Source organism: Anguilla anguilla, chromosome 16, assembly GCF_013347855.1.
Source record: "Anguilla anguilla isolate fAngAng1 chromosome 16, fAngAng1.pri, whole genome shotgun sequence".
Taxonomy (NCBI): Eukaryota; Metazoa; Chordata; class Actinopteri; order Anguilliformes; family Anguillidae; genus Anguilla; species Anguilla anguilla.
Window position 1 is genome coordinate 24592756 of NC_049216.1, and position 25712 is coordinate 24618467.

The window sequence follows — 25712 nt, forward strand, 5'->3', positions numbered from 1 at the left end:
TGTAGTTTTGTTAAAGATGTATTCACCATCCTTTTTTATTAATTTAGGAAACTTCTAACAGTGACCATTTGTATTATCAGTACATTTGTATATCAGTTTGCAGTTCACTCTCAGTGTAGTATTAAGTTGTATTAACTAGTACTCTCCAGCAAACCTTTCTGATTCTGTTATTGTGGGCAGTAGATGTTATTGTGGGAGGTAGAGGTGCTGGATTGTGGATGAGGCCCTTTATCCACCGAGCTCCATGCGCTGTTCACCAGCAGTGCAGTAAATCACACTAAAACGGCACTGAGAACAGACGGCCCCAGACGCAGAAGCGAGCAGCTCGAGTGTCGGCACGGTACCTTACTGAACCTGCCGCTGTACAGACCGTACACGCTGGATCCTGGGAGGGCAGGCTGCCTGATGCATGTTCTCTCCCTGGAAGAGGAGATCCACATCCCTCTCGGCTTCTCACCATTTCCTCTCTCCCTTCCCAGACGCCTTCCCTGCATGCACCTCTTCCACCAGCTGTGTGTGGACCAGTGGCTCCTCACCAACAAGAAATGCCCCATCTGCAGGGTGGACATCGAGGCGCAGCTGTCGGCCGAGAGTTGATGCTGCTCTCCTCGGCCTCTCTTTTCCCTCTTTTCATTTGTCGGTTTGTTTTCGTTTTTCCTTCAGTACTTCAGTCAACCAAAGATGGCATGATTCACCTGCGCAGATTCAAAATGAAAAAGAAAAAAACTTACAAAAAAAAAGACAAAAGAGCATTCAACCCTAGAGAGCTAGCTGTTTTAGTGCCAGTACTGCTAGAAGTGGCATAATCGGAAAAGAGTTTAGTTTTTTAAATATAATTGTATTTATAAAGCTCTTTATTTGACTTTTTAGTTGTTGTTTTTTTTTTGTTTTTTGGTGTCATTTAATTTAGTATTTTTTTTTGTTTTGCATGGTTCTTTTTTATGCATTTCTTTGCACACACAATAAATTGGGCTTCATGTGGCCTATCAACTTGCAGGCAAGGGTCACTGCTCTAGTAAAGAAGCGTTTTAAAAAATACACAATAATGCCCTGCTTTACTGGAGTAGACCGTCAACTTCCATTTTTTAACATTGCAGGATTCATTTAAGCAATCATTGTATTGATGTGTTTATGTACAGATAATGTGATCATCTAGATAAAATGAAGATTTAAAAAAATATATATTAATCAAGACATTCCTTAATTGGGGAAAAACTTCAAACTGACAGAAGAGCTGCTGTGTCAGTCATTGTACACCGTCGTGCAGTATCCAGCGAACGGGAACAAACTTCAAATATGCATCAGCACAGAATATGCACACCCCCTCGTTTACCACTCATCCTGCATACACATTTTACACTCTTCATCTGATGTATTTGAGAAGAAAATGAATGTCCGTTTCGTGAGTTGATTGTTCTTTTTTTTGTTGTTGAACTGTTTGAATTGCGAGTGGAGTTTGTGCAGGGCAGGTGTTGGGAAGCGACGGGGCTGCTGTGCATCAGCGGGGCCTTGCGTTGGGGGCCTCGCGTCGGGGGGCCTCGTGTTGGGGGCCCCGCGCCGGGATCTCAGGCCCACGCCCCTCGCCCCTCTCCTGTCCGTCTGTAATCTGTGAAAATTTTGACTGGAAGCCGCGTGCGACCTGCTTTTCTTTTCTTTTCTTTTTTAAAAAACATTTTTTCCTCTGCGTGTACTTTCTGTTCAGACTGCTCAGAGGAAAGAAAAAGAACACTGTGGCCCCACCTGACTGTTGGGGGGGGGGGGGTCATCAGTTATTTTTACAAAGATCACTGTCACTTCATCTCTCCTCTTCCTCTGTAATGCGCAGCGAGCGTACCTGCTGCGCTGAAGAACTTAACACTAATATTACTCTCAACTAGCTAACTTGCATATACTTGCACATCCAAAGGCGAGAGCTGGGAGACGGGAGCCCTGTGAATATGAAAGCGTGTTTCTGCTCTGGATTTGCCGAGTTTTTAAAAAATAACTGTCATTTTGAACCGAGTGTTGGTATGCAGTACCTATGGCAGGAATCCATGCATTCATAGACTTAATGGCCCCAGGATGCTTTTCCAAGGGCTTTCTATTAGTTTCAAAGATATTAATAAAGTTAGATAACTCTTCACTGTGTCCAGTGTTTTTTTTTCATTACTTTTCACTGTATCCTGTGTAAAAAAAAAAAAAAATACATTTAAATAAAAAAAAAAGTTTTTTAAATGATGTTTGCAGTCAAAAGAGGTTCTGGTCTATCCCTGTTCAGATGTGTCTTACATTACCAGCTAATTACCAGGTAATTACAAGGGCATGATACCACCCCAGAGTGATATCGTCAAAATATATCTGCTAGACATTAGAATGCGAGAAATCCGATGAGAATTGGGTTTTTATTTTTTAAATTTCTGATTAAAGGCTAAAATAGTGATTGCAGAATGCAGTAAATCATTCTGATAATTCAAAATTGGATTAAGCAGAACTGAGATTAATTTGCTGTCATTCAAGCCCACGTGAATTTCTCTTCCAAGATGCTTCGATGTCCCAGGTGTCCCCTTGCAGGTGTCGGAGGGGAACAGCGTGTGATTTCGAGTGAGGAAGAGCTGCAGTGTGCGTGGGTGGCCCCGAACCAGGAGCAGTCAGGTGGTGTGCGTCTCCAGTGTGACGCTCTGGAATGAGGACCTGAAGGTAGGTCACCGCAGTGCAGCTCGAGTCAAACAATGCAGCTTTATGCAATGTACATGTCCTGCATACCTGCTGGAGCACTCTGAGACCCTGGCTATGTTCTGTGCTTATGTATGGTGACATACAGTGAGCTCTGTGTTGAAGAGACAGCTTCAAGTCAAATATAATATGAGACAATTCTGGAAGTAAGATTTCACAAAGTTTATTTCATAAGCACCACACCTGCTGGAGTGTCAACGTACCAGTCCAATTTTAACAATCTGAAACGGCACAGTAAATGATTTCATGTGTCTATATTTTGAAAGCATTCATATATACAGGTTACACATATAAGGAATTATTACAAGGAGTCATTTTTATACTGAATATGGACCAGCCATATCAACTAAAGGCACGTTTGATAATCTACTATACACTAACAGTACTTCAGTGGGTTTTCTTTTGCATTTCAGTATTTATATTGATGGTATATCTGATGTGAGCAAGGATCCTCTGACTCCTCAGTTATTCCTCTGCATTTTAGACTAGTGCTGGGGTCTGATGTAGCACACAGTTGTGTTGCTAGGAGAGATTTTTTATGGGCTCTTCTTAAAACAAACGATGCACATACAAATTATTGGTACCTTAACCGTGTTTCTAAACATACATAAATTTGAATTTCATTTTTTAAAATTAAAGCTGAGCATGACGGCTGAACTAAATTCCAGTTCAAAATAAGCTTCTGTCGATGATGCTTCATGAAATTTAGTTCCACAGCCCAGTTTCTCACAAATCAACATACTGAATTAGTAAAACGTGCTTTTAAAGTAACAGTCATTACTGTGCATTGCTAGTTAAAAGTTAAGCTAGTTAGAGACTTGTTTGAGGTTGAGAAAGGCACAGTAAGGAACCCACAGTAGGTTTTCCTGCAGTTTGAAAATTAATTCCTGAAACAATTCCCGGGATCCAGTCCTGGTGATGTGACAAACACATTTTTTTCCCTCACTGTGTGTGCCAGCTGAGTTCTCACTGTTCCTTTGTTTTATAGTGGGAATGGAGGACAAGTGTGAAATGTTTTTAACTAATATTGGACAGAGTGATGAAGCTGAATCCCGGTAGCAGCTGGGCTACTGATCGCTGCTTGTTCTGTGATGACTGATGCTCTCACACTGCTGCACCTTAGCGGAAATGGGAGGGGTCTGCTGTTCCTTCTATTTTTACACATTGAGGTAAATTAAAACAGCTGAGCTACGGAAAATGATCAAGGTTTCTGATTATGCTACAAAATAAGAAGATTGCAAATTCAGACAAAAGGGACACTTAGTTCTACCTACTGAGCATGATCCAAGATGACTATGCATTTCACACACACACACAGAGCTTTACTTGATGTGAAACAGCCCAGAAATCATGTTCGGTGTGCTTTGGTCTTCTCTGCTGCTGACTTGAAACAAATATTTTCCCTGCTAAGATGGCAGCTGGACACACTAAATTACCCAGTCTTCTGTCAACTCTCTAGAGCAGCGATGAAATGAGCCAAACAAATGCAACATGGTTAATCCAGAACAGAGGCTACAGAACAAAAAGAGCAAAACAAGAGACTTATTTGATCATAAATCATGAATACATTAGATAATTCCTTTCATCATATATCATGACAACATGGAAAAAAAAATTTCTTAGATGGAAAGAAAAATATACCGATTTTCATGTAAACATTTCAGTGAGTAGCACTTCACCAAATTTGGCAAATTCACCCTTTGCCAATATTCTGGGTCGACAGGTCCTTAAAAATAAATCCAAGGTCCTGCCTATTAAAGTGCGTATTAAACACCCTTCCCCCTCCCCCCTTATTCATCATACTTCATTCATTCACTCATTTGTGATGCACTTGCAGTGATTTCGCTAGAGAAGACTTCAGTACAGTTGCCTGATATTATCATGCATCCTGAGTATACTTATTGTGCACTGTTGGTGGGAATTTTTGCCATGAAAGGTATTCCTGAATTTTCTAATACTACTTGCCCAGCAGTCTAAACAAAGACATCCAGCTTTTGAGGACCAACTCACAACATAAATGTAAACCAAAATTAGCCTCATATTTGAAGTGACAACCCGTAAGTCACTGCCAGTGTAGAATTAGTCATGCAAAAAACAAAACCGCACTTTAACTGTATGGAATAACATATTTGTGGTAATGCTAGCTTTTATACAGGCAATACAATTTATGAAATTAATTTCAGCAGCAAGTGTTTCACTGGGAAAAAAACTGAATTAAATGAGGACACTTTAGCCTAAAGATGTAAATTCTGTGATCAAGAAGGCAACCACCTTTCATTTGAAATTAGAGGGTTATCGTTTCAAAAACGACATGAACATTTTTTTTTAAAGAATCTATGTGCATGTCATCTCCTGAGGTAAAATCTCAGTTACCCTCCAATTAAATTTTCAGGATGATAAAAAAAAATAACAGAGGAAGCTACAGTATAATTATGATAAATAGTTTGTTCAGTGCTCAGAGAGATTGTATAGCTGTTACTCGCTCTGGAGGAGAATCTCCAGTCATTCAGGTCCCCACGTTGGTCCTGTACTACAAAGCCCGGTCTTTCCATTTCACCATGGAGCAGGACAGCCGGTAGCACCCAGCACTCAGGTGCAAAGGAGGAGAGGAGAACTCTGCTTCCATCGCTCTGTGCCTTTCTGAATGGCAGCTCTCAGCGTCTCCATGGTGCCCAGGTGTCTCCAGGTGTGTCCAGGTGGGCTGGCTGAGGCTCTAGATCTTGGTGACGTAGTTGTTGGGGAACAGGCCCTGCTTCCCTCGCAGTCTCCCCGTCCACCATCCTGAGGCATCTGACCAGGTGAGAGACGCAAGGTGAGACGAGCATGTGAGAGGGGCTTTGAGAGGGGCTTTACCATCTTCCCCCGTATGACTGCAATGTACTGAGAGCCTCTTTATGTACTGTCATTACACATTTCAGCATTTCAGCACTGTGCCAAATGCCTCTGTGCCTTTCTCTTTCTATCTCTCACCTTCCTTGACGATGTCGATGACGTCATCTGCGTTGAAGCTAAGCTCGTCTGTGTCCTGGGCGTCGTAGGCATACAGGGCCTTGCACTGGGGCATCTGTGGTTTGGGTTTCGGAGCGGGCTTAGGCCGGCCTCCTCCTGGGGCGGGCCTGCTAACCGTCTGCCTGCGGACTCTGTGGGGGAGTGGTTTGAACCAGTTTGAACCAGAAATTAACCAATTAAAAATGGGTTAAAATATGTCATTGTCATATGACGTTGACAGGTAAATCAGTGCCAGGGCCATGCTCTATCGACAGCTTGCATATTTTGCAGCCCTCCTGGAGTCAAAGGCTGAGTTCTCTTGATCCAGGAAAAAAGTTTATTGTTCAACACACACACCACAAGATGGCACTGCACTCCAAGAAAACAGATAGTCTTGCCCATGAGTACATCTAATGTAATCTCGAGAGGGCAAAATAATCTGTTAAAGATTAATTTAAGTACCTTAAAATCATCTTTCTTTGCCCATGTAAGACCCAATCCTCACAGACTATGAAGCCACCAAAAATAATTTAATTTAAAGGTGTTTTCTAGGTAATATCAGCCTTTTTTAACTGGAAGAAAATAAAACTAAATGAAAAATAAATAAACAGTCCAGAAATCCTACAAAATGTTCTTTATACCTCAACTACATATGTACTTTCTGGTGGACTTTCACTTATAGATACATGGTGCCTGTTTCTGTTTTTGATGGGATATTCAGACTGCACAAAATCCCAGAGCTCTTCCTGGAACTGTTGTATGGAGATTGTGAGGCACAAGGACCCTAAACAATTACAACTCTTCTCTGTCTTTGGAGACTGTAGGTACCAGTGTTTAAGAATTATTCTTACCAAGTGGACATGTCCCTTACAGGTTGTTGGGAAAACTCTGAACAATCAAAATGCATAAAGAAGAAAATCCAACCAGAGGTACAAGCAGAGAAATTCAGAGACACAGCATCCACCACAACATGCCAGAGAACACCACTATTCCATACCACACCAGCTGCACTTCAACCACACCAGCTACACTTCAACTGCAATGCAGCCACACTTCAACCACAACACAGCCGCACACGGAGACTCACGTTCCTCCGCCAGTAGAGGGCAGTCTGTTACTATGAAGGAGCACAGCACCCAAGTTATGTTTATGAAGCCAACACAAGGCTAGTGACTGTGATGTTGTGTCTGTATACATTTTGTGTGCGTGAAGAGAGATTATGTGATTATGACTGATTTTTGACTATGACTGTGTACGTGCTGTACTTTTTGCAGTGCTACTGACAGTGTGTGTGATTATGACCGTGTATATGCTGTACCTGTGTGTGTGGGTATGATTTGGTATGTAGATGTGAATATGACCGTGTGTGAATATGACCACACACGCTGTATATGTGTGTGTGAATATGACCACACACGTGCTGTACCTGTGTGTGAGAATATGTCCATACGTGCTGTACATGTGTGTGTGAATATGACCACACACGTGCTGTACCTGTGTGTGTGAATATGTCCATATGTGCTGTACCTGTGTGTGTGAATATGACCATATGTGCAGTACCTGTGTCTGTGTAGTATTACTGCTGGTTCAGCACTCACCCAGCAGCGCCCTGTTCAGGGACCCTGAGACAGTCGAGGTTGGGCTGTGCTTTGGAGTTTCTTCCCTTAAACTGGCCAATGTTAACAGTTGGTAGCTGGAAGGGGCGGTTCATGCCGCCTGAGGCAGGCCTGTGATTGGTTTGCTGGTGCGAAGAGGCGTTCCTGTAGTTGGCAGCATTGTCAGTGTACCTCATTCCCCCATTCTGATGGCCAACTGTTTGGAAAAAAAAACATGTTACAGAGGTCAAGTTAAAACTAAAAAAATTCAGCACTTAAGAAATGGCAGCTAAAAAAAACTTTCTTGTGCAACTTCCTTTTAATATCCATGTGATATCTGTCATGATATAACTAATTTAAAAAAAAATAAAAAGAAGGTATCAAAACTACAGTTGTTACAGATCAGTTAGCATTAGCATTAGAGTTAGTTAACAGTTAACATAAGATCCTTTAATGTGAAAAGCAATATTGTGAGTCTCACCAGGGGGTCCAGGGGCAGCCCGGGTGGGGTAGTTCTGGTGGGGTCTGGAGGTGCTGGAATGGCTCAGTGCAAAGTTCTTTTTAGAGGGACCTGGGCAGGAGAAGAATGTATACCATGACCCGTTATGAAATAATTAAAGTGTATATCAGCATGAGAGAAAGAGAGAGGAGGAAGGGAGAAGGAGAGGCAGGAACTTTGCAGAAGGAAAGAGAGCCCACTTGCTGGTTTAGGAGCAGTAGTGGCTGTTGGGACTCACGTGTGTTCTTGGGCAGGCCCGGCCCAATGCTGACCTGCAGCGTCTTATTGGACGGCTGTAAGATGGCCTGGTCTCCCTGGCCCTGCAGGAAGGTCACCTGACGGGTGCCCGCGGCACTCCAGGGGCCCCAGCTCTCCTTCTTCAGCTTCACTTCAAGTCTGAGGAGGAGGAGGAGGAGGAGGGGATGAAGAGGGAGGGAAAGTTAAATTATGTAGAAGCAGGTGCTTTACGGTGTGAGAAATCTCTGGTGAATTTGTGCGTGGAACCGACTCACGTGGTGCTAAACTTGAGAGGCAGTTTCCTCTGGGTCTTCTCCTCGAACCTACGGGCCAGCAGGCTGATGAACTCCGTCTTGAAGACGCATTCCAGCAGACTGTCGTACTCCTGCTCGTGGAGGACCAGGAAGTCATCCTGCATGGTGCTGCGGGCACAGAGAAGGGAGGATTAAGAGGATGGAACGGGAGGGGAGGAGGAGCACACTATCCAATCTTACCACTTCTCCTCGTTATTTCTGCAGGGCACTGTGGGGTGCTTCTGATTGCATGCCCAAGAGGAACAGGAAACCTACGTTTGGAAGTGAGGGTGCAGTGGGCATCACTGTGACTGGCTAAACTCCTCCCCAGGTACCCCTGCCTCACCTGAGTGACAGGCCCAGAATCTTCTCCACCTCAATCTTTCTCTTCAAAACCTCAGTCACCTGACCTCGCTCTGGGCCCTGCTTCACTTTCTCCCGTCCAATCAGGTAAACACACTTCGGCGTCAGGATGAGGTCCCGTTTAATGCCCTGGATACACAAGGGGAGAGAAACTGTGAGTGTGTGTGAGGAGTAACTAATGTTCTTCCTCTGATCACAGTGGATTCCAGCCAAGCAGGATCTGCCATCAGAAACCACTGCAGAGATGCCTACACTGCTGTCATTGGGGGGAAAATGTCAAGACAATGTGATGGTAAGGATTAACCTTTGGCTTCAGATTTCCTGCAAAAAAAAGAAGAGAGTGCCCAAGAGTGCCCAAGTCCGCACCTTGAATCGGCGGTCGTATTTGGTGACTTTGTCGGCGAAGTCGATCTTTTCCCTCTTGGCCAGGAACTTTCGGAGCTCGGGCCGGTCGTCCATGCCCAGGTAATCCCCCACAAAGTTCCTGTTCAGGCTGTGCCTCCGCCTCTCCTTCCGGTTCAGCACCAGATCAGAGGCTGGAGGGACAAACGGACACGCAGCGAGAGAGGAGGAAACGCGCACACACACACACACACACACAAACGCAAATACACACACAGGAAGAGGTAGACATTCAGAAACAGAAACAGAAAGGGTAAGAGATGATGGTCATACACTGCATTTCGGCATTCATAATTTTTTTCTTGTCTGTATTTGTTCATGGCAGTTTCCTGTGCATGTGTGCGTGCTTGTGTGTGTGTGTGTGTGTGTATATGTGTGTGTGCTTGTCTGTCTGTGTATGTGTGTGTGTGTGTGTGTGTGTTTGTTTGTGTGCATGCCTGTGTGTGCGTGTGCATATGTGTGTGTGTGTGTACTAAAACAGTAGGTTTAACATACCTTCCTCCCTCATCTGCACATACTTCTTGCGGGCTGCATACTTGCGCCATGCCCTCTGGATGCTCCTGGCGTAGCCGTCAAACTTACGCTCCCTCATCTCCTCCAGGAGGAAGAGCTGGGGACAGGGAGACAGGTGGCCACTCATTTACTCGTGCTTACTTACATCTCTGAAAGGCTTTAAGATGAATAGTGGTCAAATTCTCTTGTTTTAGAGGTGCTTTGAATCCGTTTTTCCTTGTGAATTAGATTCTCTTACCCTCGAGTACAGGGCGGTATCAAGACCCTATGTCACTGCATACAGGTAAAGACCAATGACCACAAGTGCAGTGTACAACTACATGCATGTACCTTGACTTATGCTCCATTAAGTTTCAACTAATAAACTGATTCAGCCCTGCCACTGCTGGGACAGGCAGAACACTTTATCTGTAAGACCACCCAACTGCGGGTAGTCCTGTCAGTGATACCCATAGGTGTGTGACATCTGACACGTATCTGGATGAAGAAGGGGGAGTGGCTTGGCAGTTGGGTCCTGAATGCACACATCCGCAATTGCTTGCTGAGGTGCGAGTGTGTGGAAAAGTCAACAAGTGAGCTCACGAGCATCCTGCAAGCTGAGCTGGCTGAAAACTGTGAGAGAACTGCAATCACCGTGGAAAAAGGTTCGACATCATCCAACCCCACACCGCCATCTCCAACCACACAGTACAGCACTTTTTAAATTCCCTTAGTCTTTTTAGACCTACGCTGTGTGAATGCATTACTTTTGGAGGCAGAAAGAGCAGATTTTAGCAGAAACACTGAATACCACTGATTATCATTATTATTAAATATCAATAATATTAACATAATTTAATGGCACCGGGGAGGGGGTAGTGCTTACAGACTCGGGGGCTTTGATGAACACTTTTGTGCGTCCCAGCTGGAACTGGTCCTGGTCCATGTTGACGGCCCGCAGGAGGTGAAGGACGCCCTGTTTCTCGTCCCCGCGCCACGCCGGCCACGTCTCCTTGGTCAAGATGGCGTACCTGAGGGGGAGGGGCAGACTTCACCAGGATGTCATGGGCTGCGTGAGTACCCCTCCGTAAACTGGGCTGTCGGAGGAATGAGAACCCGCAAGCGGACACTGAGTGTGTGTGTGTATGTGAGTGTTTGTGTTTGTTCTGCACTGACTTCTGCAAGCGCCCCTCTCTCTCAGATCGTCTCTGCGCGTGGGCCCCTGCGCCAGATGTGACCCCCTGCACGTGAGCTGTGCATGTTTACATGACTGAGAGGTTACGGGACAGAGAGGGGTGTGGCCTGGGATTCGCAGCGCTGCAGCAGAGCTGGGCTGGACAGGGTGGTGTTGGCGGAGAGCGTCGGTGGCGTGATGCCGCCCCCCCCACCCCCCCCCTCTGCATTCCAGCAGCGGTCTCGCTCGGCGGGTCAAACGCGTGGCCCGTTCGCTAGGGCACGCCAACGCAAACACTAACGGAGTGAGCGCTTCCTGACCGCCGGCGAGCGCTGACCCCGTCTTTTCCCTGAGCACAGGGGGGAATGATGGCAGATGAGACAGACGAGCGCAGACTTAACCCCGCGAACCCACTGGTCACTCTCTCTTACTTTTACTGTTACTTACTATTTATATTCCCTCTGCACCTCCCTCAGCCTCCGCCTCTCTCCCCCTCTCTCCCCGCGGCTTGCTATTACTGTGGCCATGCACTTTATCATACCATCTTAGACGCAGGAGGTGGGTCATTCCAAGGCCACTGACATTGGTATGGTATGTGTAACTATGGAAACGGCCATGTGCAGGATACAGCTGGGATTTGAGTTCATTTTGTGAGCGAGCCCCCCGCTTAGAGAAACTTCCAGAGCTGGGGTTCTTCTCCAGGCAAATTCTTCTACCTATATTCTGCCTTCTAGCCAAACTTCACCTGTGTGTACATAAGTAATGGCTTATCTACAACATAACTTCTTAAAAAGTCTTTTTAAGTATTGAGTTCAGTGCATGTTACTTGGGACAGCATCATAGATTCCATTAAAAAAATGGCGACATTGTAATATTCATAATATTATACATTATATAAAATTTCTAATTTGTTGCAATTGTTATTTCTCATTTCTGAATGTTTCAACCACATTATGTTTTTCCTGTGGGAGATGAAAATGGAGAGAAGGAGGGATAGTGCTTGGCTGGGGCTGGTGCAGTACCTGTTGAGGAACTTCTTGAACATTCTCCTGTAGGCATAGCCAGCACGCCGCACACGGATGTTCTCCTTCAGCCCCAGGTACTCCACCTGATGCTTCACTCTGCAGAGAGAGAGAAAGAGCAGGGGTGAGCAGCATAAATATGACCCCCCACCCCCAACACACACACACACACACACACACACACACACACAACGACAACAGTGCCCTTCACACAGGCCTGCTACTGCATGTGAGTGTGCGACAACTAAACATCAGACACCTCAAACATGTACTAAGCATCTTATACCAGAAACAAAACACTTAACTCCTCCTACAATGAAAAACATACAACTCAGATTCCTCAGGCTCATGTGAAATTAGTTACAGGAAGGGGGGCAATTCTCAATTCAGTTACCCCAAGAATGGTTCTAAGGGAAAATAAAGTCCCGTCCAACTAAACAGCTCCCCAGGGTTTATTTTTTGAGCATATACATCTTCTGCTGAAGCATATTGCTAACAGTAATGACATACATATTTACAGTTATTGTTGTGTGGGGAACAGTCTTTCAGAGAACAGCCCCAGGTGGTCTGTCAGCCTGAAGAATCTAGCTTTTTCGGCGTGTCTCCCCCACATCCTGCGACCCTCGAGACTGAATGTGCATGTGCTCGCTAAGAAAACATCAATCCCAGCTCTAATTAAACAGCCAAACCTGAGCTCCTGAGCACTGCCACACACAACAGGAAGTCCATTAGCCCCTGAACAATGCAGCACAGTCAATCAGTACATCGTGTTCCCAGTGGCTTTCTCAAAGGAAGGCATTGTGTGCGTGTTTGTGTATGTGTGCCTGCATGTGTTTGTGTGTGTGTGTGTGTGCGCGTGTGCACTTGCACATGCGTGGGTGTATTTGTATGTGTGTGCGCGTGTGCGTGTGTGTGTATGTGTGAGAGAGAGACAGGGAGTATCTGTATCTCTGTACTAGGTTATATGTTGCAAGCCTGCTTCAGCACTTTCTTGAGAACCTTCATGTATGGTGGGGGGAGGACCAGTTCTAAAACTTAACCCTAATACATCAGACACCGGAAGGGGCGTTTGATGAGTGATGTCACAATGGAAACCATGGCGATGTCAGTTGATGGACTTCACTCACCGGCCCTCCTCCCAGTCCTTGGGCTTCTTGGTCTCATTTGGTTTGATGCAGCGGATGTAGTGTGGGGTGCACTTCATCAAGGTCCCTACAAGGTCATTGGCTTGTTTCTGAAGGCAAGAGCAGAAGGAGAGGAATGGTCCTTAGGCATTCTAACTGAAATGCAATGAGAACCGGGACACCTGAGAAACTCAGTCAGAAAAGGATCCTATTTTCTCTAAATTGTAGAGAATTGTTTGCTTAAAATAAAATTTAAAAGTTAGAAAAGAAATATGGCTGTCAGCCCACTCTCCAGTCTGGAAGACTGATCAGTCCAGATGAGACCAGGACCTGGATTAGAATACCACTCAGTGGAGGCCGCAAAATAAAACAGAATACCAGACCACCAGCTCTTTTCCTAGAGGCACACGTGTATACATTATATATCAGCACAGCTGCCACAGAGTGATCTTCAGCTTAATGGACCTTGATTTTGCTGCCTGCTGTCGTCGGCCTTCCTTTCTTGTCTGCATTGAGGTTCTCTGGGAACAAAGCCCGGATGAAAGGTCTATAAAACAGAACCAAAAAGAAAATGTAAGGTTTACTCCAGAGTTGCAGTTTGAATATAAAAGATATTAAGTATTATAAAACTTCTCAGATTCCACAGTCTCTTAAAAGTGTGATCATACCAGGTACTTTCAATATGACCATGTGTGATTATGACCACAGTTTCCCACATTGGAGTTTCCCTTGCAGTCAGAACAGAACAATGGCATGAGGCATGGACTGGCCAGCTGTGGGTGGTGTAGCTGGCGTAGAATTCGCAGCCAACAATAAGACAATGAAAAAATCTCTCTCAGTGCTAATGCTGGAACCAAATTTGACGAGAGTGGAGATGTGGGAGCAGAACATTTCCAGTCCTACCATAATCTGGCAGTCTCTTCATCTGCCTGTGTGTGTGTATGCACCCACCTATGTCTTCTCTGTCTGTGTGTGCCTTCCGCATGCTTGTGAGGTTGTGAGTGTACGTATGTACGCATGTATGTATGTACGTATGTACGTGTTGGTGTTTAGATGTGTGTGCTTTTCCAAATGAATGAGACTCACTGGACACTTTTGGCAGGCACTGCAAATATATAGGGGCGCACCACTATATAGTGGATGTGCCTAAGTAGTGTGTATCACTGAAGGGAGTCAGGGCTTTATGGACCAAGACAGTCAGAGTCCCCTACTGCCCCCAGGGGCACAGACCCTTGGGCTGTCAGACCACGGGACAGGGGAAGGGATCTGTTGTGTGGCATTTGCAGTTTGGGCCCATTGGAAGCAGGCACTCACTAATCTAACGGCATCTTGTTGCATAGTCATGCGCAGACAGAATGTACTGCCACTTACATTTCACTGCTCTGCATCAGCTCGATAAGGTCAGTGAACAGGACGTCCCGGTTCCTCTCACAGAACCCTTCTGAGTCGTACGATACCTGGGGACAGGTGCACAGGGTTGAGTGACAGGGGAAACACCATGGCACGCTAGACCTATGGTCATAGCTTTACTCTTAATCCACACCAAACCCAACACAAACCCAATCTCTAACCCAAAAACCCACAATTATTTACACGCTCGCTCGATATTACCAAGTGAATGGCGCCCCACTACTGTGATGTTTAAATAAGAGAGAGGAGCACCTTTCCAGCGTAGTGGTGAATGATGAATCCCTGGTTCCAGCTGTTGAAGTGCTCGTGGGAGTTGATCTGGACTCTTAGTTTCTGCAGCATGGTCTGGTCGGCTCCCTCCCCCACTGCATGCATGGTGGCACACACATCATCCAGGATGCACATGATACCAGGGGGATTCTGGGGGTGGGGGAGGTGGGCAAGGGGGGGAGGGGTAAAGAACATAAAGAGCTCCTGAGACCAACTACCTCATAGTGCTGCACCAGAACGGGTGATGGAAATGATGACGATCATGTCCAGTATTTTTGTGTTGGTGAGTTTCTTCGAGAATAGAGATGGGCAACGATGGCAGTATCTGTTTCTATATTTCATGCCAATTTTTGGGCTAAATTACTAGCCTAATTATTAGCCCTATAATTTATGCCATCATTTTAGATACATTTCATGATAAAGGCATGAAAGACAGGCAATGACTGTTCTTGTGCCTCTAAATGAAGCGTTTTACTGTGGTCTAATTGTACGAGTGAACCCAGTGTTGGTGTATACAACCAATTAGCTTATTTAGCCACGGTACCGTAACCGGTGGAAACAAAAACCTGCATACACATCGGCTCTCCAGGACTGGAATTGCCCATCTCTGTTCTAGAATCTAAACTTTTTAGGCATGGATCGATACCTGGCTATCCAGAAAACATACAGTTGGTTTTGCTTAATGAACTGCAAAGTGAGTAAATAAAATATAGCATGAACATATACTATATTTAAAATAATGGGTTATTCTATATACAGGCCAAGTGTCACTAGAGATGTGGAAGTCTTTGCATGAGATGAACTAAGCTGCTGGATAAAGTAAGTGAGGAAGTGAGCAGATGTTTAGAGGAGGGCACATGTGTTGGAAAGTATGTAAAGTATCCCATACCTTGGTCTCAATGAGGTCACACACAATCTTGTTGTTGAAATACTCAATAGGGGTCCATCGGATGCCTTCCTGCACATACTCTTCCTGGGAGGAGAAGACACAGGAAGTCACACACAAGTAGAAGACCTGCCACAGTGGCATTCTGGGTAACAGGAGGAACTTGCGCATATGTTACCTGTTCAGCTTTCAGGGTAAGCTCTATGAAAATTTGCTGAAGTTTCTCATTCACAAAGTTGATGCAGAACTGTTCAAAGCCATTTTTCTGCAAAGAAAACTGCCATCAGTAATAGCTGACACAAAACATTTAACATCAAAACAGTTCACATCAATTATTTGTGATACACACAAAATACTGATTTATTATTATTTATTATTTTATTATTATCTTTATTTTTCTGTGCTCTTTAACCCTCCTGTTATGTTGCGGGTCAAATTGACACTTTTTAAAGTTTGAAAATCTAGGAAAAATACTTAAAATTATTTTTTCAGTATGAAACTTCTTCTACTGGCCTTAATTAGTGTAATCAACATTTTAAATGAAAATGGTTCATTTCATGTATTTGCAAACCCCCCCTGTATGGGGATTGACCCGGGAACATTTTTGCTGTACCTAAAAAATGAACAGAACAGGAGGGTTAAGTTCCATTATTAGTCTATTCAGTATTTTACTCTGTGAGTTTGGGATGCATATCAAAATAGTTTTATTTATTTATTAATTTATATTATTATTATTATTCTATTATTATTATTATTATTATATTATTATTATAATATTGTATTTCATATTGTAGTGTTTGAATATATAGAAATGAAACTTCAAAAATTGCTAAAATAATATGATCACATACTCTGATATGCATTAATAATCCAATATTTAATTGCTGTTTTTGTTGTTCTTTTTGTTGTTCTTTCAATCAAGTAAGAAAATGAATACTGTAGTGAATAATAAATGCACTTACTTGGAAAATTTCGAAACCATAAATATCCAACACCCCTATATTCCAATCCTGATGGTCCTTCACCATGGCTTTATTGATAGACTGAAAAAAAGAAAGTATTAAACTGTAATGTACTTTTTAAAATCTGCTGGTATTCATTCCAATTTCATGCCAACTTCTGCTTAATTATTTATTTAGCCCTGTTATTTACACGATCCTTTAGCTTCTTGTATCGTTAAGCTCATTGTTGACAGCTGGAGGCTGTTCTTGTATCCCTATATGAAATGTTTTAGTGCGGTCTCATCCATAAGTGGACTGAGGGAGAGTAATTGGTGGAAACCAAAGCCTGCCTATACATTAGCCCCCAGGAATGGGGGTTCCACCCTGTTCTAAATGGTGACGTATACAGCGCCTATCAGAAATTCTTCAACTAGCCTGTAATTTAATGAGATTAACTCCTGTAATCACAGTCTAGTATATCTATTTATTTAGTCTATAGGTTTCCTCCACGGGTGCATGTTTTGTGTATTAATCCTGCCAAAGTGACTTGAGAAGGAAGCCAATCCCCACGCAAGCTGGACACTATCAGCCCAGCGAGACATTTGTGAGGGCTGCCATCTCCACTCTCAGTGTCCTTGCTTCATTAAAGAACATGAACTTCTTTATTGCCTTCAGCTTCTGCAACCGCAGTACCAATAGGACCCCGCAATGTTAATGAGTGCTTCTGTACGTGGGCACTGTTTATATGGTTGAAGGGCTGTGTGTGTAATTTTAAACAGGACTGCCACTGAGAAGGGCTCCTCCATCTTGGTTAGGGCAGAGGAGGAAATGTGCCATAGGCCCCTTAATAAGCTGCTGGGTGGGCAACAGGGCTTTACGCTGACATTGTTTTCTTTCTCCAAGGAGCACATATTCTCCTAAATTGGAAAAAATTAGGAGCACACTAATGCATCCCACTTAGTAGGTGTGCTCCTAATTAACGTTTCCATTTAAAACACATTCATTTTCAGGAGCAGATGCGAGAAGGGAGAGCAGGTCTCTTTACCTCCACCAGGAAGTCGAAGACGTGGGCGTGCAGGGCCTTGGCGAGCGCGTCGCGGGTGTAGCACGCCTGCTCCACGTTCAGCGTCACGTCGATGGACTCGGACTTGCCGCCCCATTTGCTGTCCATCGTTCGGCTGGTCAGCTTCCCCTTCAGGCCGGTCTGATCTATCCCGAGCAGGAATGCTGGGAACGCCAGGACTGCCGGGCGCGGAGAACAGAGTCATCGCTCAGAATGGAAGTCAAACGCAGTGCACTAGCAATACGTGCAAATGGCACGGTTCTGCTTTTCAGTTAAGTTCAGGTCAGTTCAAATTCACATTTATTTGTATAATACTTTGAGATACTGTCACAAAGATGCTTTACAGAAGAAACCTTGGGCAAAAAACCAGGCCTGAACCACCCGAAAAGCAAGCAGTTAAGCTTAAAAAAGAAAAGAACCTCCCTTTTCCATTTATTCTTCATTTCTTAAAGTTTCCACATTATTATGGGATAATTTAAAGAGCAAAACCATCATGCTGATGCAAAAAAAACAAAACAAATACCTACATCAGTGCAGACAACATCAAACATGTCATATAGTGGAAAATGGAAAACCTTAAGATGAACCACAGAACAGAAGGAAGAAATTGGTTTGCAAGAGACATGTCTGCACAGAACAGTGTGCTTCTGTACCCTGGCATTCAGTGTCATCATTCAAACTGGGGGAGGGGGGGTAGAGATGGGCAGATGGGCAGAGGGGAAAACAGGAAATACAAAATTCCCCAGAATAATTTTAGGCTGTGATGCTATGTACTGTATTGTGCCCACACCCTGAAATCGCGCTTCATTTTTCTTCTGTAATTCAACGTGGCACGGAAGCGTTTGGCCGCGGTCCTGGACCTAACACAATAACAGCGTGGAAGGATGCCGCAGCCAGGAGGCTGAAATATGCTCTCCCTTCCGTCTGAGAGAAAGACACCCGGGAGGGCCTGGGAAAGGAGCCTGGAAGAGCGGGCTGGAAGCGGAAGAGAGGGCCGTCGACGTACACTCCTCGCTCTCCACCGCCGCGTAGTTCCCCGCCTCCTTGAAGCTGATGTTTCCCAGGTGCAGCACCCCGGCCACGATCTGCAGAACCAGGGCGCGGTCCTCTGGCGTGATGCCGATCACACTCATGGCATGCTGGGTAAGGGGGGGGGGGGGGGTGGAGACCATGTTCAACGGCAGCTTCCACACACCTGCAGCGGTTCCCTGCTGCTAACTGCTACGAGTGCTCAAAATCACTTTTAATCACAAAAAATATAAACCAAAGGGTAAGCTCTTTGCTAGCCATGCCCAGCACAGAAGAAGTCAAAGACAGAGACAGAAGACAGAGATGGTTGACCATATTTATAGAAAAGTGCTTTACTTCTTTACTGTTATGACATTCCTTCTTTTTTTGTTTGAGGAAGTTCGTTTCAGGTCATTGTCATTCCATCACTATTGTGCTCTTCAAGGCGGCTACACAAAATGAAACATTCAACAGGAAGGCTCACCATCGTCTCCTGAAAGTCGCTCTTGTCATTAATATCATCTACTTTGTAGGACTCCGACTGATTGAGGTAGCTGTAGTAATCTAAATCAGTGATTCCGAGACTACTCTTCTGGTCTTCCCTGGCTCCTTCTATCAACTGCGAACACACAAGGAAGTTACACAAGGATGGTTAGCACCGTGTGCCACATAATTTTAGACTGAAAGTCCTACAAATGGCTCTTAAATTGCTTATTTGCAGAAATAGGCTGGAGCAAGATGTCTCAACATTTAAAAAAATCCCTCCGGTCACCAGAAAAAGCAATTGGTGCATGGCTGAATCACTGTTATTTCAGAGGCCTTGTGCTATACTCTGTATCCGGTCTTTAAATGCCAACAAAATTGTATTACGGGAAATTAAACCTCCTTTACCATGGCCACAGACCTCAGGCGGTGCACTTTGAGGGACAATAAAAACAAACAGCTTTAAGAAACGAAATGTAATTTGTAGTTGTTAATGTTCTCAAAAAGAAAAAAGAAAAAAGAAAAAAAAAGTCAAGGGCACATCAGGCACAATATCGTACACTTTTCCCACACACATGGACCAGAAGACCAAGCAAACATCCACACACAACACAGACGGGTGTCTGAGGTCCCCACCTGATAGAATATGTGGAAGCTCCTCTCTCCTGGATTTCTCATGACGACCCGAGATTTTTCCAGCAGGAAGTTGGAGATTTTCCCCCCGTCTGGCTCTCCACCAGAGCTGAACTGGATCTCAAAGTATTTCCCCTGCAGAACGACAGCGGAGCTTTGGAATCGAACAGGGGAGTGCTAAACCGAAAAGCTGACCTCTCAGGGAGGAAAAAAAGAAATGCAACACATTGCTGCCTCATAAACCTGTACCCCGTTCATAAGCCTGCTGTGAGCTTCATAGGAGTGTGGACATCCATTCTACTACGTTAGTCTCATTCCAATGGATTCACACTTTGACAATATCTACCCAATTAGCATGCTTTCTTTTCTGAACCTTTCCATAATAACAGACCTGCATGCTTTGCACATGGTGGACAATGGAACCATGTTCTGCGTAAGAACAGTGAGGACGGCCTTGCTGTGCGTGGGAACGCTGCAGTAAAGCAGTAAACGGCTGCAGTGTTCCTGCTCACGCCGTGGCGGCCTTGGTTTGGAGCGGCCCGGTGGAGTAATAAACAGTGGCGCTCTGCCTCGCTCTGTGGACAGCCTGTGCTCATTCTGGCCTCTACGGAGCCCGCACGTCCCGCCGCTCCAGTATAACTGAGCACGCTCGGGGCCAACGGCCCCGGCCAAAAAATGGAGCGCAGAGAGAGAAATTACTGCACACGTCTTATGTAGAAAAAAACGAAACAAAGCAAGACAAAAAAAGAACATGCTGTTATTTGCATTTGAGTTTCTCTCTCTCACACTCGGAACTGAATGTGCTTTGGCCTGCTTTGGTTCCGGATTGGCATTGGCACGACTAGCTCAGAGAACGGGACAATATCAATCCCTCCCCAGCCTTCCCTCTCCCTCTTTTCCACAATCGGAGGAAAGTGCTTACGAATCTGCTGGAGTTGTTATTCCTCAGGGTCTTGGCATTCCCGAAGGCCTCCAGCAGAGGATTGGACTGAAGGATGATGTCTTTGACATGCTGGGAGGGCAGAGGTGACAGGTGAGTACAGGAAATTGAACTGTGTTGCACTGCACACCCACATCTATAGTGAGCGGGACCTTCAGAGAACACACATACTGACTGGAGGGCATCAACTGCCAATGTAGCCTATCAAAGGACAGTTGAAATCAGAACCCTGGTGATAAGACAGATAAGTCTGTTTGCCTTTCCATGAAAACTGAAAAAAAAAATAGTGGAGCTGTGGCATTTCTGAGGCATTCTTAAGCTGCTAAAAATACAGTAGGCATTTTGCCTGCAATTTCACTGATTCTTTTCCTCACCAAAGAGGCACAGTAGAAATTGAATGGCTGTCTTTTGCAGTCTGTGTTGTGAGACTTGAACGGGGAGCCTGTGGACCCCAGTCCCAAATGCCAGCAGAAGCTGTTTATGAGGAAGTGTGCTGTTTATGCCCATGACCATGTGTTCATTTTCACAAGGAGCGAGTCTGAGATGTTTTAGTACCTGGACCTTGGCCCCCCCGCCGGACACTCTGGAGATGTAACTCATGATGTATTTTGCTGCCACAGTCTTTCCAGCCCCACTTTCACCACTGAGGGGACAAAAGAACACCACCCCAAAATGAACACCATCAGGGCTATGGGGAGCATAGATCATATGATTCTTCTATAGCCTTAATAATGGACAACATTTGAGAGATCTCATAGGTTTTTGGATAAAAATGAGGACATGATCGTGCTGTGCACGTTCAAAACCAAGCAGACATTCTCTGGATTGAGACAGTGATGCCACAGCTGGATGAACAAGGACAACCAACATTCTGCTCGACAGCAACACTGTCCAGAAATCAGAATGATTTCAAAACTTCCTGATTTACCACATTCTTTATTTTTAGCTATCCTGCCGGTGGGCATCAGTCTTCTGATGCATTTTCCATTTTTGTCTTACCCAATAAATGTTTCCACTCTGCTACAAAAATACATCTTAGCAGAAGCCTTGCAAGCATGTCATGATAATGACATTAAGACCAATCTATCTCCTCCTTCTGCTCTTTTAAATTTGGCATGATTAAATGAATTCACATATGGTATGTGCATTGGCTGCAGATGGCAGCGAATGTCACATTTTTATTTAATTTTTAAAGGGTAGCCATGTTGGTGATGGCTCTTTGAAACAGAACAGCTGCATACTTAAAAAGCCTGAGGACACCACTTCTTCTTGAAGAAATGCACAAGGGTTTGTGATGCCTAATGCATTAAACAGCAGATAAGAGCATCATGATAACTGTATAGGCACACCATTACTGTTAATTCCCCTCACCCCCATATTCATAGGATCTAGCATTGTCTCCACTATCCATTTCCTGCAGTGTTGAAGTAAACTGGTACTGAACATTTGTGTTTGGTTTGCAGTGGTTACCATGGCTCCCAGCTATTGTCAGTTCAGCAGACTTCAAAAAGCTCTGGTGTTCCGGTATACATGCAGTTAGCTTTTCTTCTGTGTCAGGGCTTGAGGTAATGCGTCCTATTTATAAACTCTATTGGGGAGGGAAGGGGGGGGGTTTCCCCATTTCTATTGTACTTGCACTGTAGACAGAAGGCAAACACATTGCTAACTTCCTCTGATTTATTGGCCAAACATAAGAAGAAAGAGACAAAAAAGAAAGAGAGTCCATGCAAGTACTGTAATTCTCAAACTGCGCAATCAGTTGTAATATTTTTTTTCTGTTCAGTGACGCCTGCAAATGGCTAATGGAGAAATGAATCACAGTCAAATGTCTCCTCAATGGCTGTAAATTGCGTGTATGGTTATCTGACACAAACAGATTACATTTTCAGTGTTCCATTCACGAGAATGTGATACTGCTATCCACTGCGTGGTGCAGCTTCGCTGTTCAAGTATTTTGCTGTACGAAGGCACTCAAGGTTCCAGTTGGAGGTGTGGTCAAGACCAGGGCTGAGCGGCTAGTGACTCTGGAAAACCACTAGCCACAGTGGCTGGTTAGCCAAAAAGTTAACGTCAAGCCCTGCTTGTAACAGATGGGCCTCCTTTACACTAGCAATAAAGTGCTGGCTCCCACCTCACTAAACCCATGTGTTTGAATGCTGTTAATTATGATTAATTCTGCAGCCTTTCTGTCACCACCATGTTACATAACGTATTTTCCTCTGTGAGCATATTCCTCTGTTAGCTTTTTTTTTTAGTTACTGGAATTCCCTGAGAAAAATGTTTCTTGTTCCATCTGTTTACATTCATTTCACAAGAACTTAAAAAACAACTTGAGGCTCCAGAGGAAATCCCTATTCTTTATAACAACGCATGTGATGAGAGGGGCTGAAACACCTAAATTCTTATGAACCTGGAAAAATTAACCACAAAAGGTTCAAATAGATGAATGTAAGAGCAGAATCACCACCCAACCACCCACCCATGGTTGGGAAACTGAAACTTTTGGCAAACTCAAGCAGGGAAATGTCATTTAAACCTGAACTATTGGCTTCCCCTCTACAAAAGTGAAGATAGGGACCAACAGCAATGTCCTGTAGAAACACGAATAAGCTTAACATTGCAAACTTGCCCTTAAACAGGCATTACCAGTAACCAGGATATGCCGCCTAAACACAGGGACCAGAACGCTGTGGTGAATCTAATTGTCATATGACAAAATAGCCTTTCATTGAACTGCCCATCTATGCGTGTGGGACTGCCCAAGATAAGCAAATTTTATACAAAGTTTTGAGCGGTAATGTGTTATTATCACTGAAACATTTCTGCTCTGTTTCTATTTCAGGTGGCCTTCCCCCAAAAAGGAGAAAGGTTATAAAAACAGATTTGTGAGAAACTTCAAGAAGACGGCACCAGTGCTGCATAACAATCTGAAGTCCTTCATTTCACAGTGAGTTATACGCTCTTTATAGCGGGGACAAAATGGCTCTGGTAAAGAGACGCTGACCGCAGTGCCTGTGCAGCAGTTTCACAGGTGGCTCTGTTTGCTAATCTGGCCTTTTGCCATTATGCTTCCGTTACTTTTATCCAGGTAAGTTTGCACGCAGCTGCTGGCTATGCAAATAGGCTAACACGGAAAAGTGCTGGGGCTGAAGTCAATGGCCATGAGGTAAGAGCTATGGTCACCAGCCTCAGGTGACCTCTCACATGGTGAGACAATGAGTACTTGCTTAATAGACAGTCTAATGCAGGGCTACTTACATAGCATAGCTTTTTTTGAGGTCACCCGTTTATACAGCTGGATATTTTACCGAAGCTTGCTGAACGGTGCGAAAGTGAACCAGAACCTGGGAATTTCCAGCCCACAAACATGTGATACAGCTTTATCCCTGAGCTGCTCTCAAAAAAAGCACCTCTTATCCCAGAGCTTTGAGTCCAGAGTTCCTGACACTTCCAGAATAACACTGGGTGACTAAAATGGCCATGATACAGAGGCTTCAATTAGCTCTAAAAATGGTTTCATTTACAAATGTGCTTCTGTTGTATGTCCAATGTAAAATCCATTAGTTGAGTGAGAGCAGGAAAATGCATAATGCTTTGCACACGTTTTAGCGAAAAGAGTATCAGAGAGAACCATGCAGGTGCACATTCTGTTATGAAAGTGGCTGGAGCAGAACTCCTGCGGTTTATTAATCCCAGACTGCCTTTTCCTCAATGCCCTGCAGTGGAACAGATTTCTAAAGCCAGCAGCCACTGGTAAAATATGGGCCCAGGGCCATTTTTTTAGAACTTAAAATATATAATTGAATGGAACTATTTCCCCTCCCTGTCAGGAAGAATGATATTTTATTATTTTACTAGAGAAACACTACAGATGTTTATAGAAGCATAGAAAGCCTTAGTATGTTCCTTTCCCCATTTAGCCTTATTATTTAATGGTACACTCACATACATTGCCATCATCCGTCCAGTCAAACACATCTTTTCCATCTAACTCCTCCCTATGCGCACATTCACCTCATACCAATGCTCCTATTGCCAAATAAAATGTTGGAACATACCCTGACAGAAACCATTTCCATCCCCCACATACCTGATGATCACGCATTGGTTCTCACGGTCAATCATCATGTTTCTGTACATGTTGTCAGCAAGGGCGTAGATGTGGGGCGGGTTCTCATACTGGGCCTGTGACCAATAAGAGAGCAGCAGAAATACCTCAGGTGGGGGTGGATAGCTTTGCCGAACTGATTGAATTATCTGAAAATCTACAGTGGCTTTTAATTTCTTTTCTTGTTCTGGGGCGTCACGAGGATCTTCACTCACCGCACCCTGGTACAGCTCCACCTCCTTGTCCCCAAAGTACGGCATCTGCTTGAAAGGGTTTACGGAGATGAGCACAGGACCGATGTACGTCTGCATGCGCACACAGCGGAGGTCAAGGGTCACAACTGTACCATTTACAAGTAATGCTTTACAGTGTGTAGACATTTTCCATGGCTTGAAAAAAATGAATCCGTTCATTTCAGTTCAGTGAAATTCTGGGCTTTACTTCCTCATTCACAATGCAGCCTAGTTGTAATGTGAGCCTACGTGATAAAATCTACCGTACACTTACTACATTAGACAAACTGCATGTTTTTAAAGATATCATAGCTCAATACATAACTTTTTTTTTCATCTGCTTTTTAAGATTTTTAGGTTCCATAACATATTGAAAAAATCATGAGCGCCAGATGCTGGATGTAAATAATAGAAAATAAATTATTTTAATCAGGGTGCAGTATGCTTTCGTGTATCCGCACTAGATCATTTTTATTTATCTGGGTCAAGGCCTTTATGAGGCCCAGCACTCAAAAAGGGCAAGTGTACTTTCTGTGGCTTTTTAGGGAGGATGTTGGTTTGAGTGAGTGAGTGACTGAGTGTGAGAGTGTGTGTGTGTGTGTGTGTGTTCATGTGTGTGTTCATGTGCACACAGGTTTTTGGCTTCCTATCCCAAATCTGCAGTGGATGAACAAAGCATGTATTGGCAGGGGGATAGCAGTGACCCCAGGCCAGTGTGGTATTAGCTGGCACACTCTGGTGTTGCTGCTATTTTTACCACAAGTGGAGGATTCATTAACTGTTTAAAATAGCTTATAATTGTAAAACTCCTATATTACTAATACACAGTCTTTTAA

The 25712-nt window shown here is 44.3% G+C and overlaps 3 protein-coding genes across 4 annotated transcripts in view; 2 read left to right on the plus strand and 1 right to left on the minus strand.

Annotated features, from left to right (window-relative positions):
• LOC118215625 (E3 ubiquitin-protein ligase Arkadia-like) overlaps nucleotides 1-2120 on the plus strand; it is a 38163-nt gene extending 36043 nt beyond the window's left edge. For both annotated transcript variants that reach the window (XM_035396524.1, XM_035396525.1), the window contains exon 14: nucleotides 480-2120. In XM_035396524.1, coding sequence (XP_035252415.1) covers nucleotides 480-597 — 118 coding nt within the window. In that variant the 3' untranslated portion in view covers nucleotides 598-2120. The remainder of the gene's footprint in view (nucleotides 1-479) is intronic.
• Nucleotides 2121-2853: 733 nt separating this feature from the next.
• The window catches only part of LOC118215624 (unconventional myosin-Ie-like), a 47161-nt gene continuing 24302 nt past the window's right edge, over nucleotides 2854-25712 (minus strand). Inside the window, exons 3-28 of the mRNA XM_035396523.1 lie at nucleotides 24859-24948; nucleotides 24626-24720; nucleotides 21091-21178; nucleotides 20518-20607; nucleotides 19599-19730; nucleotides 18964-19098; nucleotides 18478-18610; nucleotides 17454-17650; nucleotides 16430-16510; nucleotides 15646-15732; nucleotides 15471-15554; nucleotides 14564-14731; nucleotides 14273-14358; nucleotides 13367-13448; nucleotides 12905-13011; nucleotides 11778-11876; nucleotides 10468-10612; nucleotides 9585-9699; nucleotides 9054-9223; nucleotides 8671-8816; nucleotides 8307-8453; nucleotides 8033-8190; nucleotides 7777-7866; nucleotides 7299-7512; nucleotides 5683-5852; nucleotides 2854-5502 (exon numbers count right to left, since the gene is read on the minus strand). Of these exons, the coding sequence (XP_035252414.1) occupies nucleotides 5426-5502; nucleotides 5683-5852; nucleotides 7299-7512; nucleotides 7777-7866; nucleotides 8033-8190; nucleotides 8307-8453; nucleotides 8671-8816; nucleotides 9054-9223; nucleotides 9585-9699; nucleotides 10468-10612; nucleotides 11778-11876; nucleotides 12905-13011; nucleotides 13367-13448; nucleotides 14273-14358; nucleotides 14564-14731; nucleotides 15471-15554; nucleotides 15646-15732; nucleotides 16430-16510; nucleotides 17454-17650; nucleotides 18478-18610; nucleotides 18964-19098; nucleotides 19599-19730; nucleotides 20518-20607; nucleotides 21091-21178; nucleotides 24626-24720; nucleotides 24859-24948 (3186 nt within the window). The 3' untranslated portion in view covers nucleotides 2854-5425. The remainder of the gene's footprint in view (nucleotides 5503-5682; nucleotides 5853-7298; nucleotides 7513-7776; nucleotides 7867-8032; nucleotides 8191-8306; nucleotides 8454-8670; nucleotides 8817-9053; nucleotides 9224-9584; nucleotides 9700-10467; nucleotides 10613-11777; nucleotides 11877-12904; nucleotides 13012-13366; nucleotides 13449-14272; nucleotides 14359-14563; nucleotides 14732-15470; nucleotides 15555-15645; nucleotides 15733-16429; nucleotides 16511-17453; nucleotides 17651-18477; nucleotides 18611-18963; nucleotides 19099-19598; nucleotides 19731-20517; nucleotides 20608-21090; nucleotides 21179-24625; nucleotides 24721-24858; nucleotides 24949-25712) is intronic.
• The window catches only part of LOC118215639 (protein FAM81A-like), a 38739-nt gene continuing 33538 nt past the window's right edge, over nucleotides 20512-25712 (plus strand). The window contains exons 1-2 of the mRNA XM_035396552.1: nucleotides 20512-20628; nucleotides 23378-23482. The gene's annotated coding sequence lies outside the window, so the exon portion shown is untranslated. The remainder of the gene's footprint in view (nucleotides 20629-23377; nucleotides 23483-25712) is intronic.